The sequence below is a fragment of the Nannobrachium achirus genome, assembly GCF_963921795.1.
Source record: "Nannobrachium achirus genome assembly, chromosome: 18".
NCBI classification, from domain to species: domain Eukaryota; kingdom Metazoa; phylum Chordata; class Actinopteri; order Myctophiformes; family Myctophidae; genus Nannobrachium; species Nannobrachium achirus.
The window spans coordinates 9,544,237-9,566,608 of record NC_137825.1 but is presented as its reverse complement, the minus strand read 5'-3'; the positions used below and the strand labels follow the sequence as shown (position 1 = coordinate 9,566,608).

General features: G+C 43.9%; 1 protein-coding gene across 1 annotated transcript in view; it reads right to left on the bottom strand.

The window, feature by feature from the left end:
• Positions 1–22,055, bottom strand: part of nrg3b (neuregulin 3b) — a gene marked incomplete at both ends in the record, with an annotated part of 585,734 nt that extends 563,679 nt beyond the window's left edge. Inside the window, one exon of the mRNA XM_080747178.1 lies at positions 21,089–22,055. Within this exon, the coding sequence (XP_080603304.1) occupies positions 21,089–22,055 (967 nt within the window). The remainder of the gene's footprint in view (positions 1–21,088) is intronic.
• Between the last annotated feature and the right edge of the window lie 317 nt (positions 22,056–22,372).

Sequence of the window (22,372 nt, the reverse complement as noted above, 5' to 3'; positions counted from 1 at the left end):
TTTATATTTCATTACACAACGTTGTTGCTATTGTTTTTGTATTGCTATACAAGCTCGTAAATCAGCCTATTAACATCCTGCCCAAAATAGGGATTGATTACTAATTGATTATTTCAAGAGATTAGCTGTCGCAGCCCAACTGACATCTATTGTTATTCACTCCCTACGTGCTCTGCTGCCCCTTCTGGGTATACTTGGTACTGTGCAGGATCCATATACTGAGTAAGATAACCCAAAACTTAACCCAGGGAGTCATACACACACACACGTGATGAAATACCATGACATCAGAGAGAACGGGCCTCTTGTGTGTGGAGATCTCTACCCAGTATGAGGTTTCCTAGGGGAAACGGCTATGTTGCCTTGGCAGGATCGCTGTGCCTGCCTTTTGAATTTACGACCGCTAGCGTGTGCGAAGAATAACAACGATGCGTGAGCGAGGAGGAGGATGGCTGTCTGTGCAGCCTCTCACAGCCCCACAGAGTTAAATGGGCCTCCGGCCAACCTCATCTCAATAGCTTCCACTCACTTGCATTCACCAATGCAGCCAGTGCTGCACAGTAACTTTAGAACATTTACAATGTACAATTTAGGCATTTAGCAGACGCTCTTAATCCAGAGCGACTTACAATAAAGCAGTAATAGATACATCAATATCAATCAAATGCACAGCAATAGGAATCCAAGAAGAACATAGCCAGATAGACCAAGCACCTATTCAATAAAAATAAAAATAGAGAGAACAGATAGAAATGCTATCTAAAAACACGTATGGTCATTGAGCGTGGGGCATGTGCTACGGTAAGTGCTATGGGCTGAGGTGGAGTCAGGGGCATCGTCAATTGGGTATGGCAGGGGTATGCAGCTGCCATACCCTGGGTCCAGGGGGGGAAATAAAAGTTACTTTTAAATATAAATCCACAAATGTCTCTTTGTCTATCTGTTCTGGTTATTGTGTTGTTAAATTACAGTAAAATAACTACAAATGCAATTTTTTACAAAATGGTCACTTTAACAATTATTATTTATTACAAGTATCAATTTCTCCACACTTGTATTCTCCCCATCTTGACAAAATGGTATATTCCCAGATTCCGCAGGTCAGCTGCATAGGTGCAATTCATTAATGTTAATTGTGGCACGTTTACTAACATGCCAAGTTTAGCTGCACTTGAACAACCGTTCCAGGCTGCCATATCCAGCCCAAGAAACCATAGAAACGGGGGGAAAATAGAATGTACTTCTTAAAATAAATGTATCATGCCTGTTGCTAAGGTATGGCAACATGACTGGTGTCTTGCACGCGCGCGAAGGCGCGCGTGCAAGACACCAGTCATGTTGCCATACCTTAGCTTTTTCTGAACTGACGCCACTGGGTGGAGTCTGAAGAGGTGAGTCTGAAGAGGTGAGTCTTCAGGCCACGGTGGAAGCTAGGGAGCGAAAGTCTGCCGTTCGTGCCACAGGGAGTCTAGGACGAGTGGATCGTTGTCCCGGGGTGTACTTGTACTTAACCACTTAAAAGTCCCTCAGGGCTCTGTGCTAGTGTCGTTTCTGTTTTAGTTTCGGGTTAAATTTTGAGGCGATTTACTTTTCCTCAGTAGCCTTGTGGTTAGAGCGTCCACTCCCTGCGAGGTTGGGAGGGCTGGGTTCGATCGCCCAGTGTTTCCCTGCTTGACACTCAGCGTCAGGGGTTGGATTGGGGTTAAGTCTCTGTGACACAGGGTCATGTCCAGGGGGTGTACTTGTACATCAAGCTACATCAAGCTGCCTCACGCTAAAGAAACAAGAGCTAGGCTCCTGCCCTATGGGCCTCATGGCTCGGCAAGGCTTATATACTTACTTATATTTCGCTAGAGTATTTCCATTTTCCAATACGTTATACTTCTAAATACATCTCAGAGGAAAATATTATACTTTTTACAGTTATAGTTAGATTATTGATACAACAACAGGGGTTTTCAATGTGGGTGACGGGCGATGGCAGTCCAGGGGTGCCGCGAGATCATTTAATAATACTAGTCCTTACCCGTTCAAAGATATGAGCTCCGAAATGATGTGCAGTGTGTGGGTTATGGGGTGTGCACTGTGCACACAGTATATGAGGGATGGAAAGTAACTTTCTGGTGCTTGCATGATAATATGTAGGAGCATCAATGTAAGAAATACCCGTTTCGTTTAAAGGCTACAGAGATACTGTGTACCGATCTACATGACAACATCTGAAAGAGGGCCAGCCAACACCCCCCCCCCCCCCCCGCCCACCCACACACACACACACACACACACACACACACACACACACACACACACACACACACGCACACACACACGCACACACACACGCACACACACACACACACACACACACACACAGAGCTGGTTAAACATGTTGCCCCATGCTAGATGCAGAATAGATATGCCCCATGCTAGATGCAGAATAGATATGCCTCATGCTAGATGCAGAATAGATAGTAGTTACACCATAAAAATGCTAATATACAGCATATGATTTGTGAAAGTGACAAACGGGCTTCACAGTTATGTCAGGTGTGTTCATATGCTAATGGTGATGCGATTTCAGATCAATTGCTCCAGCCACTGAGGAGAAACGCTGTGACAGACACTCAGACAGACAGACAGACAGACAGACAGACAGACAGACAGACAGACAGACAGACAGACAGACAGACAGACAGACACTCACTCAGACAGACAGACAGACATTCGCAAAATTATAGTATAGATTTGGAATTTATTTGGACACTTATAAAAAATATTTAGTATCATTTTAAACTTGAAGTACAAAGTTATTTTCAGTCAGTTCTAACCAAAATGGCTATTATCTCAATGTTTTCCTCACAACATAATCACTAAAATATCATCACTGTCGGGCAGAAACCTTGTATCTCCAAGATTCGAATGTGTACGTCTTTTGGTAAAGCAAAGCCCTGCTTCATCATCGCGAGGCGTTGTGTGCTTGTAGATCGGCTGTTTTCACTCGTTTTCACTCGTTTAGTACATTTTATAGATGATAAATACAAAACGAACGGTTTTGGACATACAAGGTTTCCACCCGACAACGACGATATGCTATAAATATAAGGTGCTGGGAGTGAAAATTATAATGTAGGGGTGCCTCGTATTAAAGGAATAGTTATGGGGTGCCCTGAGACAAAAACGTTTGGGAACCCCTGATCTAGAAGCTGTGAGCTTCAATGGTACTTTTGTTTTTATCCACTTCAAATTCTCCCCAATTTAGTCAATTTAGCACTTATTGATTGCCACTGCTGTTGTATACTACTGGCTGACCTGCCAGTGAGGTAAAATAAATGGTAAATGGTGCATTTATATAGTGCTTTTATCCAAGGCGCTACATCGATTGTGCATTACATTCACCCATTCACACACACATTCATACACCGATGGCAGAGGAAACCATGCAAGGTACCAACCTGCTCACCGGGAGCAACTAGGGGTTCAGAGTCTTACTCAAGGACTCTTCGACATTAACTCAGGGGGAGTTTGTGGATTCGAACTGGGAACCATTCTGGAATCCTTCGTGCTCTAATGACGGTTTCTCTACCCCTGAGCTATGCCGCCCTCAGAGGAGGAGCCCCCACTGGGAGGATGTAAAGCCTCCTCCCACCCCCACACTCCCTGCTGACAGGTGCCGCCCACCCACCCAGGCCCCTGGGATGACATGCAATGACCAATGATCACCCTCCTCACCGCCCAGCTTCACTCCCCCCCAACACGGGCCAACTGTGTTCATATAGACACTCCACAAAGCTGGATGCACTGCGCTGGATTCCAACTCCCGGACCGCTCTTTGGTGGGCAGTTACTTGACTACTGCGCCACCCGAACACTTTTCTTTTTTGGTAGCCTATTTTAAAACGGCACTATTAACTTTGTTTTAATGAATATAACATATAATTGTTGTGTGGGGAGGAATCAATTGGCATAACGTCATGACAATTGGAGAGAAAATATGTGAAATATTATTGGCTACTCAAAAAAAAGAAAAAGAAAGATACATAGTACAGCTTTAAGTATATTTTTATTTCAATAATTGAGTACCTGAGACGAATAACAGTCTAAAGGTCTTTGCACACTGCTGCGTTTTTCGGGCCGAATATCGGGGTGAATTTCGGAGCGGGTGAATAAAAAAATCAACCTCACGTTATGTCAGTCACGTTTGCACACTGCCGCCCGTTTCGCGCACCACTCGGTCCCTTGCTCTCTCTATCTCTCTCTCTCTCCTTGCCCTGAAAAACGCATTTCGCAACGAAAAACGCAGCAGTGTGCAACCAGCTTAAGTCCATATATTTTTTGAATATAGATATTCTTTTGATTTACCAGACTGTAAACCACAAACTAGTCATTTTTAATCTGTTCAATTCTTAATGCACTCCCCCCTCATTTTGTTCAATTGTCTGTTTTAACGTTATCTGCTCCCTTTGTCTGCTGAATAGTGCTTGCACGGACTTAATACTGTTGTTCCACAAACTGTTGGAGATATACTGTTTTTCCACTTTCCATAAGTATTATGTCATAGAGTACATTAATAATTTAACAGATTAAAAAACTTCTAGTTTGTGGTTTACAGTCTGGTAAATCAAAACAATATCTATATCAACATTTTTAAAATACGGACTCAAGCTGCATTCACACTGCAGATATATAGTTGAACGTTTAGCTTGCTTGGTCAATGTTATCTCAATGGAAACCAGCTTTAAAGCTTCCAAACCTTCGTTTGGTGTGTGTCCTGTATCTTTAAAGCTGGTTTCCATTGAGATAACATTGACCAAGCAAGCTAAACGTTCAACTATATATCTGTAGTGTGAATGCAGCATTAGACTGTTTTTCGTCTAAGGTACTCAATTATAATTCTACACTTTTCAGGTATTTTTTATAATGTGGTATTGCTGCTGTTACCTAAGTAAAATAAACCAGAGTACTTCTTCTTCCAGCAGCACTCCCTGCCAGTCTCCTACTGGGTCTCCAACGTGAGGACCAGCAGGACCTGTCGTGTGAGATTCATCTTCTGGAGTCTAGATGAACAGGGCCGTCACACCAAATTCTGGGCCCCGGGTACAAGGATTCACTGCGGGCCCCCCATGAATGTTAACTATTGAAAAATAGCAGATATACAAGCTCACAGCGCGGCACCGAGTGCCGCACTGCGAGCTTGTAGATCTGCTATGCTTGTTACTGCTATGTCGAGGACCCCCAAGATGATATGTATTTGGCCACGGACCCCCATCTCAAAATATTTAGTTCCAGGGACCCCCCCAGAAGCAAAATTTGAGTTACAAAGTTAAAAAATACATATATACAGGTACAAATATTTGCACACATTTTCATGACTTTTCAAAAATAGTAGATCTACAAGCTCGCAGCGCGGATCTGCTATTTTTCTAAAGTTAAAGCATACTATAATGGTTAAAGTGGTTCAAATCTAACGCGACTCGGGCGCGTTCCAGGTATTTGAGAGCTAGATGAATCTCCAACGACAGGTCCCTGCTGCTGGTCCTTCTTCATCTGGACCTCACACATCATCAACACTTACAGCCAGGATAAAAAAGAGACAGTTGAACTGTCCCAACTGTTGAGCCAACACTAGTGCTGTCACCATTATTACATAATCGTCTAATCGCAGTTATTTGACATAATCGTGATTATTTTTAATAATCGTCATAGTCGTTGTCCATGTTGAAAAATGTTCATATCTTTTTTTTAAGTAAAAAATAGTGGAAATAACAGATCTACAAGCTCACAACGCGTCGCATCATATCAATGTTCTTTTTTAAGTATAAAGTTGTCAAATATGTCAGTGATTTCTTTGTAGGCTATATTTAAGTTATGTGTCATATCTACCATGTGCAACTTCAAAGCCTAACAGCCAAACAGAAATGTAATTATCAACGACAAAAACACAATTAAATCGTTAATCGCAATTATTTGAGTGACAATATTAATCATCATGTAAAATGTCATAAACGTGACAGCCCCAGCCAACACAATACTCACCGCGCGTATCGTTCCACAGCGAATTTCACCACGCACGTTTCATCAACCCCTTTATCGACAAACTCATTTCGTTACTTCCACCCATTGGTGAAGTACATTTACTCAAGTACTGTACTTAAGAACAATTTTTAAGTACCTTTTTGAAGTACTTTTGGAGTATTTCCAATTTTCAATACTTTTACTTTTACTCCATTACATCTCAGAGGAAATATTGTACTTTTACTCCACTAAAATTAATTGAAAACTTGTAGATTTTGATTATTATTACAAAACACTCATTTCAGCCCTAAAATATTACGGCTATTTGAAAATAGCTGATCTACAAGCTACACAATGCGTCGCAATGCAATGCATTGCATTGTGAACTTATAGTTTCCATTTCTTTGTAGAGGACTTTCGACTTTTTACTTTAATTACTTCTTCATACCAATACTTTGCACTTTTACTTCCGGACTTTTACTTGTGACAGTATTTCTACATTACAGTGATGATGCTTTTACTTTAAGAGGGAGTGCCGAGATTTTCCCCCCTACAACATAATCATCAGGTTTTATGATTTTACTTGGAGGAAGATCTTTTTCAAAAAAGTGTACAGAAAGTCTTATGTTAGGAGGCACGGAGGCGCAGTGGTTAGTACTTCGCCTCACAGCTAGAAGGTCCTGGGTTCGATTCCCGCCGGGGGACGCTGTGGGCGCTGGCGGCGTGTTCCTCCTCCGCGTCATCAGCGCCCACACCCTAGGTGGGGTTGGCGATAGGGCCTTTCTGTGTGGAGTTTGCATGTTCTCCCCATGTCTCCTAGGGTTGATACCCTCACAAAAACATGCACGTAATCCTGGTCTCAATAATGCCTCCCCCTGGCCAGCCGGGGCGCCTGATGGAGGGGAAAGGAACTGGTTGGAATAACGTGTTCCTTCCACGCGCTACGTCCAAACCAGGGAAATCTCCACTGTCAGGTGAAAAGAAGCAACTTGGACTCCTCATGCATAGAAGGAAGCATGAGGTCAGTCCGTTGTCTCCCTTGGCGAGGGAGAGCAGAGCCCAGGATTACATAGGCAATTAGCACTGGGTGAAAAAATGGGTTACAAAATTGTGGGATAAAAATTATAAAAAAAAAAAAAAAGAAAGTCTTATGTTAATAATTATGGTTTTATGTGGCCACACCCACCAGTTCATTAGGTATGCCTGGTTGTCAGGTGGGTGGTGACCCAGCTGAAGTTAGCCACGCCCACAGTGTTGATGAATGGTTAAAAAGGGGAGGGGGATGATATGATGATGTCATTATATCAGTGTGTTTCAACCGGGCCTTTTGACTCAAAGGCGTTCAGTTTTCCACCACTGCTTCCTCCACCCACTTTCCCTGCCTGACTGCAGGGTGCTATTTTTATTTCTGATCACTTCACGCCTCTCCTGATGGCAGCCATGTGGGGAGCAGACGACACAAAGACAAAGGAAGAAAGAAAAGTGCAACCAAAAAAAGAAGGAGAGGTTGGAGAAAACAGACGGAGGGAAGATAATAATGACATGAAGAGAAGAGACATTAACCCACCAAGACCTGGAATTATTTTATACTTTAGCTATTGAAAAACGGCAGATATGCAAGCTCACAGCGAGCTTGAATATTACATATTTTTAAAGCGAACGTTTGTAACTCAAATTTTGCTTCTTGGGGCTCCCTGGAACTAAATATTTTGAGATGGGGGTCCGTGGCCAATTACATACCGTTTTGGGGGTCCTTGACATGAAAAGGTTTGAGCACCACTGACTGATAGAAACATGTGTTTTTTTTTTCTCTCTCTGAAAAAAAAAGGGGATTTAGAAGACACTTATAGAATCAAGGTCGAAATATTCAGACGTGCACAGATTTTCACGATTTAAAAAAAAATAGCAGATCTACAAGCTTGCACTTGCGCTGTGAGCGTGTATATCTGCTATTTCTTATAATAATTAAAGCCTAAAATAATGGTTAAAGTGATACTGCGTACTAATAATGCGTTCCCGGTCTACGTGTATTAACCATGGGGCGGTGAGGGAGAGAGACATTAGTTAACCATGGGGCGGTGAAGGAGAGAGCAGAGATTGTAGGAGACACATCACAGATCCTCTAATGTCTTCCCTGCAGGACACAGAAGGTTTCATTTAGATCTGGACCATCTTGAGGGGACAACAGGAACAAGTTCACTGATATTAAAATCCTGTTAAAGTTTTCCATAGATATAAAACACTAGATCCCTCATCCACCACTGCAGGTCATTAACACATGGAGGCTGGACATCCAGATTCCAGAACAACGGAGGGATAGCTGCCAGTCAAAGTGACTACTGGCCAATCACAGCGCATCTTTTCCCGTTACTTATCAATTCAATTCAACAAAGCTTTATTGGCATGTTTTCATCCAGTTCTTGATGTTGCGCGGCCCAGCTGTTCTTAGAGGCTGCGTACGAAAAGACCCGTTTCTGTGACGCACGTGGATAGGGCTGTCACGATTATGACCTTTTACATGACGATTAATTGTCCCTCAAATAATTGCGATTAACGATTTAATTGTGTTTTTGTCGTTGACAATTACATTTCTGCTTGGCTTGTAGGCTTTGAAGTTGCACAAGGCAAATATGACAAATAACCTAAATATACAAAGAAATGAAGGACATATTTGACAACTTTACACTTTAAAAAGAACATTGCTAGTGGAAATAGCCGATCTCCAAGCTTGAGCTTGTAGATCTGCCATTTTTTAAATGTTTGAACATACTGTATATAAACACTTTTTCAACATGTAAACGATTATGACGATTATCCCAAAATAATTTCAATTACGTCAAATAATTGCGATTAAACGATTATGTAATAATTGTGACAGCCCTATACACGTGGAAGCGATGCACGCGGAAACGATGCAGAATCCCTCTGTCCCGTGATGCATACTGTAAGCCCCAGAGCCCAAGGAGGAGTCTACCTCTCTATGTCTATGCTGTTTCCCCCACACATGCACTGCACTTCTGTTTGACTACTAGAACAATGTGCCACCTGGAGGTCTCCTGACTCATGACTGCATTAAGCAGCTCACACAGGCTCTCTTACAAAACAACCGCTCAGAACAACTCATGCATTGCAGGTTGCTTGCACGTCTGAATGCGTCGACACACACACATGGGTCCAAATAAATCACTATGCATTGCACGTCTGCTGTTGCTTATGATGATGACAGTGGATCAGGGACCCGCACATCCATATGCTTTGGGCCCGTGGACCCCCACTTGGAAAGGATTCCGTGTTAGGGGCCGCCAACCTGGGCTTCGCAGTTTGGAAAACATCCTATCTACATGTCACAAATGGCACTTTGAGAAGAACCACTGGCTCATGGCAACATGCCAACTGGGGCTTTTTTTGAAGAAATGACTGCGGTCTCCATTCACTCTAATCATCGTCAGCGTGTGCCTGAGCTGACGGGAGAATAATCCATTTAGAACAGGTACACATTTTGTGTATCATCATTTTATGCTTTAACTAATTGAAAAATAGCAGATATACAAGCTCACAGAGCGGCACTGAGTGCCGCGCTGCGAGCTTGTAGAATTGCTATTTTTGAAAAATCGTGAAAATTAGAATTTTGACCCGATTCTATAAGTGTCTTTTGAATCCTTCTAAGGTTTTTCTTTAAAAACCTATGTTTCTTTGTCAGCAATCTGGCCAGCCATCGTCAAAGAAAAGGTCCTTTTCACTTAACTGGAGCTCAGTTTGTCTGTTCTTGAGAGACTACTATGTCAGTGGTTCTCAAACCTTTTTCATGTGAAGGACCCCCAAAATGATATTTATTTGGCCACGGACGCCCATCTCAAAATATCTAGTTCCAGGGACCACCCAGAAGCAAAATTTGAGTTACAAACGTTTCGCTTTGAAAATACATATATTCAAATATTTGCACACATTTTCATGACTTTTTAAAAAAATAGCAGATCTACAAGCTCGCAGCGCGGCACTCGGTGCCGCGCTGTGAGCTTGTATATCTGCTATTTTTCACTGGTTAAAGCAGTCAATAATTCTAGGCCTAAATGGGATAATATAAGCATATCTAAAGATGTCTTCTTCTCTGGTCCTCAGAGGCTGTACGTATACACACTGACTGGAGCACTAGCGCTGCCAGCAGCACACAGGACTTATCTGACTAAAAGTAATTTCCTGCTTTACAGAATACATCAATATTTTAACGCCTCGCCTCAAGGACAGAACCTGAGTGGATGTATTGCAACAACAACAACAACAACGATGCGTCATAAAATAAAGCAATACGGAAGAATGGCACTGGAAATAATCAACGATAGGCATCCTCGGGTTCTTCCATAAACCTTTAAGACTCTACAAATGAATACCTAAGACTAAAAACAATCCGTTTTTAATCTATTAAATTCTTAATGCATAGAATTTTGTCGAATTCGATTTCTTTTACTTAACTCATTAGGAATTATGAGACATAATACTTATGGAAACAGTAGGCCTATACCTCCAACAGATTGTGGAACAACAGTATAAGTCCGTACAAGCAATATTCTGCAGACAAAGGGAGCATTAAAACAAGTCAAGTCAAGTCACATTTATTTGTATAGCACATTGATACGACAAGCGCAAGCTCAATGTGCTTCAATGAAAATGACAATAAAAAATAAAAATGTAATAAAAGATAAAGCCCAAAAAAATAAAAAAATAAAACAAAACATACATATTGACACAAAGTGAACATATTATGATTAAAAAATACATTCAACCCTAGTTAAAAGCTTTTGAGAATAGGTAGGTCTTCAGACAATTAAACAAAATGAGGGGGGAGTGCATTAACAATTTAACAGATTAAAAATGACTAGTTTGTGGTTTACAGTCTGGTAAATAAAAAAAAATAAAAAAATATATATATATATATATATATATATATATATAAAACAATATATATATGGACTTAAGACTGTTATTCGTCTCAGGTACTCAAATGTAAAATAAAACTCTAAAGATGTCTTCTAAATCCTAAAGGTTTTCGGAAAAATGTTATGTTGCTATATAATCAGTGTGTGCTCAGTACGTTTTCATGTCAAGGACCCCCAGAATGATATGTATTTGGCTGCCGAACCCCCTTCTCAAATTATGTTGTTCCAGGGACCCCCCATGTTCGCTTTAAATATATATACTCAAAGATTTGCACTTAATGTTCACGATTTTTCAAAAATGACAGATCTACAAGCTCGTAGCATGTCATTTCGTGCAGCGCTATGAGCTTATATATCTGCCATTTTTTGAACAGCCTGCACGAGTATAAAACAGTGCTTTGTAGCTCAAATCTAAAATTGAACAAGTGCTTTCCCGTTTTGAATGGGCTAAACGATAAAAAAATAAATGACACGGTGCTTCAGCCACAGGCTATAGAAGGTTGTGGAATGTGACTATGTTGCTATTTTTCCACACGTGACAAAGAGACATGACAATTATGTGCATCAACCGTGTTGATGCTGTACTAGAACTTGGGATAATTAAAGGATAAAGGATCATTTATGCAAGTTGAATGAGTTCAAATGTTCAATCAAATTTATGTTCATGTATTTTCCGAGAAACAAAACCTAACCGCCGAGCTCCTATTGTTGTCACACAATAAATAACATGCATAATCAGTCAGACTATAGTCGGTGATTAAAAAATACACTTCAAGGAATAATGCGCGACACGCGTGTTTTTCTGAGCGTAATAATAATGAGCATAAGCCCTCGTGTTGCTTGAAAATAAAATAATGATTTCCACTGAAGAGCCCTCATCCTCTTTGAAAACTGAAACCATAGGACAAATTTAGAATGTTCATAAATACAAGGCATCTGGGTTGGGTTGGGTAAGGCTGTCTGGAGGAGGAAGACAAGCCTTCATCTGGCTGCGTCTAGGGTTGCAAATAGATAGGCTATAATATTATGCAGCTCGAAAATGTGTGTTTTTTGTCTATTCCCCTCTGAAACAAAAAAGCACAGCTACAAAAACATAATAGTGCCTTATGCATACTGATTACGTTAGCATAACATAGTGTCAATTTGAACAGAGGCGACGATAGTCACCAAAGTAAGATTGTTGTTGCTTTGTTTGATACCCTTCATACCACCACAAACAATCGTGTATAACTTCACCATGAGCAACTCAATTTGATTAATTTATTTTGTCAGACAGCAACAGACTACTATCCCACGCGTGAACATTTTACACTACAGGAGTGCAGAAAAGCATCGGAAATCATTTTCCGATGTTTCTGCGATGATATCCTCAAATACTTGCCTATGTCATCCACCTAAACGTCAGAACTCAGAACTGAAATCGACCTGTTATTTGAAAATAATGCATAATACATTTTAACTGTCGTTGGACTTCCTATAGTTTTGTTCTCATGGTCTGTCTTTAATGCTCATTACAGTATGATTCCCTTGCTTTGTCTGTCAATGTCAAGTCCAAAGAAAAAGTATAGAGTGGAAGTTAAGTCTCACCTTGGCGTCATTAAATTATTTTAAAATGATAAATAACAAGAAATGACACGGTCCTTTTATACCAGCTTGCGATTTCTGAGGTGGTGACGTCACAGAGAACCCTGCTCCCTCATTGGCTAAAGGCCCCATATAACCATAATAAAAACAACAACAAAGTAGGTCGGGAGTGGCTTATTGTCGGTATCAGCCGGTAACTCTTCTGTCCCCTTTACAATGTACTAGACTAGACCCCTGGGAGATGGATTGCTGAGGTGGAGCGCCACACCTACCATCAGCTCCCAGTACTTGCCGCGCGACTTGCTGCACCCAAGCCAGGGAAAATGGCTAGTCCAAGTAAGGTTAGTATTCACCAGGTTAGCATTCACCAGCCTCTGACTAATGGGAAGTCATACTAATGACACATCGGAGCAACACTACGCGCCCCCCAAGCCGTGCCACTCATACGCTGAGTTGGCGATGCCTGGGATCGAACCCATGACCTTGTGATCCAAAGGTGAGAGCTCTACCGACTGAGCTACCCAGACACATTCAGGAGAAAATGAGGAAATGGCATAGTGTGGCGGCTAGGTGGCTGGCGGTCTGTAGAGTAGTGATGTGTCGTTCATGAGTGATTCGTTCATGAGTGATTCGTTCTTAAGATTCGAATCATTAGCATGACTCGTGAACGATTCGTTCAAATCCCTGAAATGGGTCGTTCACAATTTCGTTCACACCCCCGCCCCTCCCCCTAAAAGCCCCGGCCGACAGACAGGACGCGACGGCGGGCTGTACTCGCGACGTAATAAAAACGCTCCCGCGATTGTGTTTTTCACGGGACGATCGCGCTATGAACGAATCATTTGAACGAATCTTTTGAACGGATCATTACCGTGAACGAAATGATCCGTTCACTGAAATGAACGGGATTGCCCATCACTAGACTACTGTAGAGCAGTTTTAGAAGCTGTTAATACAAGCAGGAGTTGGACATACGAGGTTTCCAGCAAACAGCAAGGACAGAGACAATGGGAGGAATGTGTCACCTTGGCTCATGCTGGAGCTGCAAGCATTCAGATGCAATGCAGTCTGGGAGGCTTTTGACCACAGATTAGTGCTTGAATGGAAGGAGAGAATGAATGTGTTTCTTTTGCCTTTCAATGTGAAATTCTCATTTTCAGCATTTCTTCCTCTTTAATACGCATTCATTCTGATAAGGCAGTGGTTCTCCAACGTTTTCTTTTCAAGGACCAACCATGACTCAGTGAATGTACACATTGGTGCACTCTCAGAGTTAGAGACTCTGTGAGGGGTCCATTTTGAACCCCCATAAGGAACCCAAAGGGTCTCTGGAGGAATACCAAAACGGTTGACCAAAAACACAGTCGCCCCAGTCACCTGGTATTGCTAAATGTAACCTCAGTAAACTATGCCTAAACCTAACCTCAGTAAAACTATGTCTAACCCTTAACTTATTTCTAACCTTATCCTCAGTAAAAACAAATACAAGAACACCAGTAAGACTCCCTAATCGGGAGATAAGTGACCGTCAGGTCGGTTATCAGGGGTGGAGGTTGTGGTTTGCCAGCCAAGGAGTGTGTGTGTGCAAAGTTTGGCATGGATAGGGGCAACAGTGCCGGAGATAAGAGTGGGACCAAAAGTGTGACGTGACATGATGGTGACGTGCCGGACAGACTGACGGAGGGACTGACAGACAGCCGGTGGAGCATTTCATAGCAACTTAAGACCGTGCGTGTTTTACTTTTTACCAAAAGCTTTGCCACATTTGATCAATTTTTTTTGCTAACATTTATTTCCAATTTTCAGTTAGGAAGACGTATGTGTCTGATTGCCGGTAAAGTATGGTAACAACACTGTAGAGCTCAAGACCCTGATTTTAGATTAGATTAGATTAGATTAGATTAGATTAGATTAGATTAGATTAGATTAGATTTAAATTAGGGTAGTGTGGAGGGCAGAGAGTATGTGTTGGCTAGCTAGACCACACTCTCGCATTGCATCGCATCATCGCAAATGGTGTCTTGTACTTGTACTCATGGCTTGTACTTGAGTACCAGTCCATGTACCACGTTTTACTGGTATATTAAGTGTATAATCTGTTGTAAACTGAATACAAAAACACAAGGATTGAAAGAGAAGAAGATTCCAAGGACACGATCGATCGAAGCCTTGGTTGATGGTTGTATTTTAAGCAGTGGGAATGTCTCTTAAATACCCCTAATCGTAGCATAATCCATAAGCCATGACCTCAGGTGTATTATCGCTTTCATAAAACATTATACCAGCGATTAGTAGAGCCAGATAATATGAGCCCCTGGGAAAAGAAAGGTGTGGGATTTTCAATCAAGAGAGAGAGAGAAAAAAAAAAGGAACACTCCAAATCTTTTAGCCCTGGGCCCTCAGAACGGCAGATTTCTGCAAGTCATTAGGCGATCAATACGCCTTGATTGCACCAAATGATTAGCAAGTTAGAGGAATATGAAGTCAAGTGAAACTTCTGTCTAAAACGTGGCGCGTGATTCTCGCCAGCCTCCATCGATTTATGAACGAGGAGGGGGGAAGGAAGGAATGAAGGAGGCTTCAAGGGTTTTCAAGACCCCGGTCATTAACGATCGCCTCCGAGTCATTTGTGACATTCAAAAGAGGCCATTTGCTGCAGAACCACACCGAAAATTGACAATTTGATAATTCACTTCTGCAGTTAAACATCGGCCCTCAGGTCATGTTTTTATTACAGCGTTCTGTGATCAATGCTTTTTGAATCACTTCTGGACTTCTGTGAGGAATTATTCTGCATGGGGGGTTGCTGCTGCCCAGTCATTATTCACCGTTTATGAAGTGAATATACATACAGGATCCAACAAACCATACATTCCTATTGACTGCATTTATTTAATGGGAGTTGCAGGGGAGACATCCTTTTGTTGGGTGGTCAGATAATACAGTCAATCCCCTGTCCTCGTGCTCATATATACTGTAGACCAGTGGTTCTCAACCTTTTTAGGAAGCAACCCCCCCAAAAATAATCATATTTGTCCTGGGACATCTGTAAAAAAAAGCGCCCTCTCCAGACCATGAATTCAGTTTTTACTATGGTGAAAGAAATGCAAATGCCCCTCTTTCCATGCCATACCTGAAGGCAGCATTCATTGTCCAAACTCTCCTGAACTTGAACGCATGCTTCTCATGTTGAAAGAATTGCCCTCTCTGTGTAGAAGAAATCAAGCATCGAAAATAGCCGACCTCCAAGCTCACATGTGATAGATAGATATACCTTTATTATCCCAAGGGGGAAAATCAGACGCCCAGTTTTAAGGTTTACAAAGTTACAGAGAAGTATGAAAAATAAAAAAAGTACTGTTGTGTACAGTAAAAAAGAGCAATGCACCATAAAAAGAGGAATATATATACATAAAGCAAATAGTAATACTTAAAGTAATGTGAGCTTGGAGGTCTGCTATTTTCAATATTTTCACCAAAAGGCCCTTTTTAGAAATGTCAGCCCCTGCCTCTAACATTCTCTGCACGTCCCTGCAAGTGCCATCACTCCTCTTTTCAAAGCTCTCTCTCTCTCTCTCTCTCTCTCTCTCTCTCTCTCTCTCTCTCTCTCTCTCTCTCTCTTTATCATGCAGGCTGCATCCTCCTCTTCCTCTCTACTCTCCATCATCTGGCTCTCTGCAGCTACACTCCTTTTCACACCATCTTTCTTCCCTCATCTCCCTTGGTATGCACGATTCAAACTTTTATAACTATATTGGGCCATTTGCATCATGCGACACTGACGCTGTCATGGATTGGTGCATGCGTTAGGCCTTAGTATCATAACAATTGGCTGCATAAAGTCTGAATTATTATTATGAAACCGATAAATAAGCTATACGATCCTGTACATGCTTTAGAACAAGGGGGGCTTTCAACAGGGGGTCTGGGACCCCTAGGGGGTCCTCAGAGTTACTACAGGGGGTCCTCCAAATCTTTGTGTGATAGAATATTTTTTATATTAACCACCTGAACCATAGCGTCCATATTCTGAGAACTGTAGCCAAGAATAGCAGATCTACAAGCACACACCGCCTCGCACTGCGAGGCGCTGTGAGCTTGTAGTCCGGCTATTTTCGGCAAAGAGCTTTGGTGTAGAGGGGAAAAAGAGGAGCAAGTACAGAGTGAAAGGTCAAGTTTATTAAAGGCCCCCTTCACCTCTGGGACAACCAGATCTTATTGTATTGTTGTATGGGACACGATCAACACAATCCTGAGTTATTTTTTGTGTTCAATCTGTGTTCTTAGATATTTTAGTATTTCATCGTGTCCCAAACAACAATAAAATAAGATCTGGTTGTCCCAGAGGTGAAGTGGGGCTTTAAGTATCGACAGTTCAAGTGGTTAAATATCTGAAAACACAAAGTGACATGAATCCAAAATACACTGATGATTGTGCTGTCAAACAAAGAAACTATATTGAATCTATGGAAAGGTTGTGGGGGGTCCCTGCTTCATCTCTCTCTCAACTAAGGGGTCCTTGGCCTGAAAACGTTGAAGACCCCTGATTTAGGATGTCATAGTTTGTTTTAACCCGTATTATAGGGGAAGACCACCCATTTTCAATATTGAACTATGTCATTAATATAACTTAGAGGAGTTGTGTGGAAATAGAAGTTGCCTAGAACTGTAAGATTGATTTTGGGGTGTGTATTGTAAAGTACAACGGTGTTATGTTATCAAGTTGTACTTTACAATACAAACCTCAAAATCAATCCTCCAGTTCTAGGCAACACAGAAGGGGGGGAACTTTTTTTCTATTTCCACACAACTCCTCTAAGGTATATTAATGACATAGTTCAATATTGAAAATGGGTGGTCTTCCCCTTTAAAGACAAAAAAGAAAACACCTAGTAGTTGCTGTTGTCATTAAATCTCTCTCTCTCTCCTCTGCTCTCTTTGTCATGCAGGCTGCATCCACCTCTTCCTCTCTTCACCTCCACTCCTTTTCACACTATCTTTCTTTCTTTCTTTCTTTATTCTCTCTTTCCTCCCTGCCACACTCTTCCTTCCGCTCTGTCTTTCTCGTCTCCCTTAGCTACCACGGCCTATATTCCTTTTTCTCTTCTTCCCCTCTAGCGAGCCCTTCTCTCTCTCTCTCTCTCTCTCTCTCTCTCTCTCTCTCTCTCTCTCTCTCTCTCTCTCTCTCCCTCCGGTGAGAGATGGAGCCTGCAGTAGTGTGAGCTCACTATCATCCCATCTAACCCGCTGTGACCGAGAAATTCAAAAATAGCAGATCTTTACAAGCTCATAGCGCGGCACAGAGTGCCGCGCTATGAGCTTGTAGACCTGCTATTTTTGAAAAAGAAATGTTTAAACCCAAATCTTTCCTTCCCTGGAACTAAATGTTTTGAGATGGGGGTCTGTGGTCAAATACATATAATTCTTGACATTAAAAAGTTTGAACTCCACAGATGAAGAAACTGTTTTTCTGAAAACCACTAGGATTAAGGCACCGGCTACACAGAGCAGGATATTTCTGAAGCTAGACATTCTTTTATGCGTTTGGGGCTTGCAGCCACACAAGCTGGATATTTCGGCTGCGAGGATGGATATTTTTGAAACCGGATAAATAAGTGGAGAGATTGAAAAATATCAGATTCACTGGATCCGTGTAGACATGGAACCCGGCTATCTCTGAAGGCTTTACTGTGTGTGTGCTTGTTAGACCTCGATATCTTTGTTGTGTGGACCTAGATATTTCTCTATGTGGATATCTGAAAAACCGGGATATATGAAATATCCAGCTCCGTGTAGCCTATGCCTAAGAAGACATTTTTAGGTATTTGTCAGGTTTTTATGGGCTAAATGGGATGTGTGGCCTCTCCTCTCGCGCTACGCTATCAGATCCTCTCAGACGACGAGGGGAGGAGAGGAGCATCAACCTTTTTTCGCCACCTCAACGCCTGAGCTGAGCCGCCCTCTGTCATCTGTCTTCACTCCCAAAAAAACGTGATAAGATTCGAGACACAACAACACAACCCCACGTCGTGCTCGGTCACAGTACAACGTCACAAAGATGTCTGAAACAAGGGTCTTCAACAGGGGGTCCGGGACCCCTAGGGGGTCCTCAGAGTTACTACAGGGGGTCCTCCAAATCTTTAAGTGATGAAACCTTCTTCTTCTTCTTGTTTTAACCAGTTGAGCCCTAGTGTCCAACTGTCCATATTCTGAGCTCTTTAGCCAAAAATAGCCGATCTACAAGCTCATAAAAATATAGCCAATCTACAAGCTCACAAGCTTGTAGATCGGCTATTTTCGGCAAAGAGGTTTGGCGTAGAGCTTAAAAAGAGCAGACTAAGTACAGAGTGAAATGTCAAGTGTATTAAGCATTTATGGTTCCTATGGTTAAATATCTGAAAACACAAATTGACAAGAGTCCAAAATACACTGATGATTGTGCTGTCAAACAATGAAACTATATGGAATCTATGAACAGGATGTGGGGGGTCCCTGCTTCATCTCTCTCTCAACTAAGGGGTCCTTCCTTGGCCTGAAAACGTTGAAGCCACCACTGGTCTAAAAAAATCACACCCAATGTGAAGTGAGCGGTGGTCGTGCTTGCATAACGTCTTCAGACTAGGATATAAGTCTAGGATGTACAGGCTACAGACACACACACACATTGCTATGGCAAAACGCTGAGGAGTACAGGCTACAGACACACACACACATTGCTATGGCAAAACACTGAGGAATACAGGCTACAGGCTACAGACACACACACACACATTGCTATGGTAAAACGCTGAGGAGTACAGGCTACAGACACACACACACAGCCACTCTATGGAGCGGTCTACCACCGCTCAAAAATGAAAATTACATTCCCGACAAGGCAACAACCCGGTTTCCAATCGATCCCTGCTGCAGAGTGATCTTACGACAGAGCTAGCGGTAGGTATAGCTCTGTCGTAAGAGAACCCTCTCTCTCTGCCTCTGCTAATGACGTACGATTTGTGCCAAAAGAAAGGGAAGAGAGAAAAAAGGGTCCTGGGGGTGGAAGATTGTTATCATCTTTAATACTGGAGTCAAAGATAAAGATGAGAGGGTGAAAGAGGCAGCGTTCATGTGTGCCCTGCTATCTCTCTGTTCTAATGAACGTCCTGTGTGCAGAATATCATGTTCCTCGCTCTTATAGGAGAAAGAAGGAAAAAGGATCTCATTTGTATGTTTCTGAACGCACCATGTTCACGCAGCGTATATGAACCATATCAAATAATCCATTTCACGCTAATGAAGGATTTGGTTTCTTTCCATTTTGGTACGGTTAAATGTGTGATAAGTGAAACTACAGTATAGCACGTTTCTGCTGACCAAAGCCCGATATGGGAGTGCAGTTGTGAAACACTCCCTGTGTCACACACACACACACACACACACACACACACACACACACACACAGGGGCGTCACACCAAATTCTGGGCCCTGGGTACAAGGATTCACTGCGGGCCCCCCATGAATGTTAACTATTGAAAAATAGCAGATATACAAGCTCACAGCATTTTGAAAAATCGTGAAAATGTGTGCAAGAAACCTATGTCAAGGACCCCCAAGATGATATGTATTTGGCCACGGACCCCAATCTCAAAATATTTAGTTCCAGGGACCCCCCAGAAGCAAAATTTGAGTTAGAAATGTTCGCTTAAAAAATACATTCAAAGATTTTCACACATTTTCACAACTTTTCAAAAATAGCAGATCTACAAGCTCGCTGTGAGCTTGTTTAACTGCTATTTTTCAATAGTTAAAGTTATTAGGGCCCCTCCACCTTGGGCCCCAGTAACTCAGTCCCACTTTCCTACCCCTTGTGACGCCCCTGCACACACACACACACACACACACACACACACACACACACACACACACACACACACACACACACACACACACACACACACACACACACACACACTGTAACCCATATAACTCGTGAAGGGGACGAATCTGAAGTCCCATCCGGGGACTGGCGCCCCTGCCTCGGGGCCAAATGCATACTCCACTTTTAGAGCCCAGTTTATTTCGGTTCGGCTCTGTGTCCAAAACTACAACATCTACAAGCTCTACTACAACGCCAGCGCCAGGCGTTGTGAGCTTGTAGATCGACTATTTTCGGCAAAGAGGTTTGGTGTAGAGGGGAAAAAAGAGCAGACTAAGTACAGTGTGAAAGTTTATTAAGTATTGACAGCCGTTTTGGTTAAATATATGAAAACACAAATTGACATGAATCCAAAATACAATTGTGCTGTCAAAGATGAAACTACCGGTATATGGAATCTATGAAAAGGTTGTGGGGGGTCCCTGCTTCATCTCTCTCTCAACTAAGGGGTCCTTGTACTGTTGAAGTGCCCTGCTTTAAGGCCTTAAAGACCCCTGGAGGGCCAAACGTTGAGACACAGTGCAGTAACCCCACCCACACATCCATGCACACAGTACAGACGACGGGCACACACACACACACACACACACACACACACACACACACACACACACACACACACAGAACCGGGGTGACTTACGTGTTCTGTAGCGGTAGTGCGGGCGGGTGGCGGGTCCCTTGGCGGAGCGGCCGGGCCCCCAGCGCGAGGTGGGCTTGGCGCCACCGGGCGCCGAGGGCGAGGTGGGGGGCTGCCCTCTGCCCCCGCCGGAGGTCTTCACCGTGGCGGCGGTGCCGGACGAAGACGTGGTGCTGACCGTGGACGTCTGTCCCGACTTGGAGCTGGAGGCGCCGTTGCGTCCTCCGCCGGTTCCGGCTCCTCCTTTCTTGACGGCGCTGCGCGGCGTCACCTCTTTGCCGCCACCTCCGGGCAGGACGACGGGCGGAGGCGGGGTCACCCGGCTGGCGCGGGTTGTGGTCGCGGTGGCGCCGCCAGAGGGCGCGGCGTTGGCGGCGTCGCTGACGCGGGTGCCCACGCGGTTGTGGAGGTGCGGCGCGCTGCCGCCTCCTCCGTTCCCGTTTCCGTTGGCGGCGCTCCCGTTGGCAGAGTGGTTGGCGGGTGGGTCGGCCAGGCGGGTCCGGGGCGCCGGGGCGGTGCCGTCTGCCGCCAGCGGGGTGGTGGTGGACACCATGGACGCGTGGTGGTGGTGGTCGGCGAGGGGGCGACGGCCGTGCCGCCCCCGCCCTCGGGGGGGGACGGCCCCCTCCGGGGGCCCCTTGTTGGGCACGGCGCTGGGCTTGGACAGGAAGATGGGGTCCTGGGGGCCCCCCGCGATGCTGCCCTTGGGGTCCACCAGGTCGGTGGGCACGTAGTCCTGCACGGAACCCACCACGATCCACTTGAGCAGCATGAGGCTGAGGCCCAGGCCCACGAAGCCCATGACCAGCGGCACGGCGCACAGCCAGGTCTGCTGCCGGGGCCACACCGCGCAGGGCCCGCATCGCAGGGGCCCGCCGGGGCCCCCCGGCCCGCCCCGTGGCGAGTTCTGTTCGCTGCCGGGCTCCTCCAGTGTCAGGGACTGCAGCGCGATGGCCGAACGCTCGCTCATCATGGCCCGGCGATAATAAAAAACACGAAAAAAAAGTTTCCTCCTGTGGTTGGTCGGGTTGTAGCCTATCAGGTGTGTCCGGGGATCAGACCGGAGGAGGCCCGCTGGCGGCGATGGCGGGCCATGAGCCACGTGGTACGGAAGGAACGCGGGGCATCTTACCTAAACGCCCACTCGATGACGATGACACCAGGGTATAATTAACTATGTCTACACACAAGCACACGCACACGCATACACACACGCACACGCAGTCAACACATGAGCTCACACGCACACACGCTCGCACGCTCACACACACACACACACACGCTCAC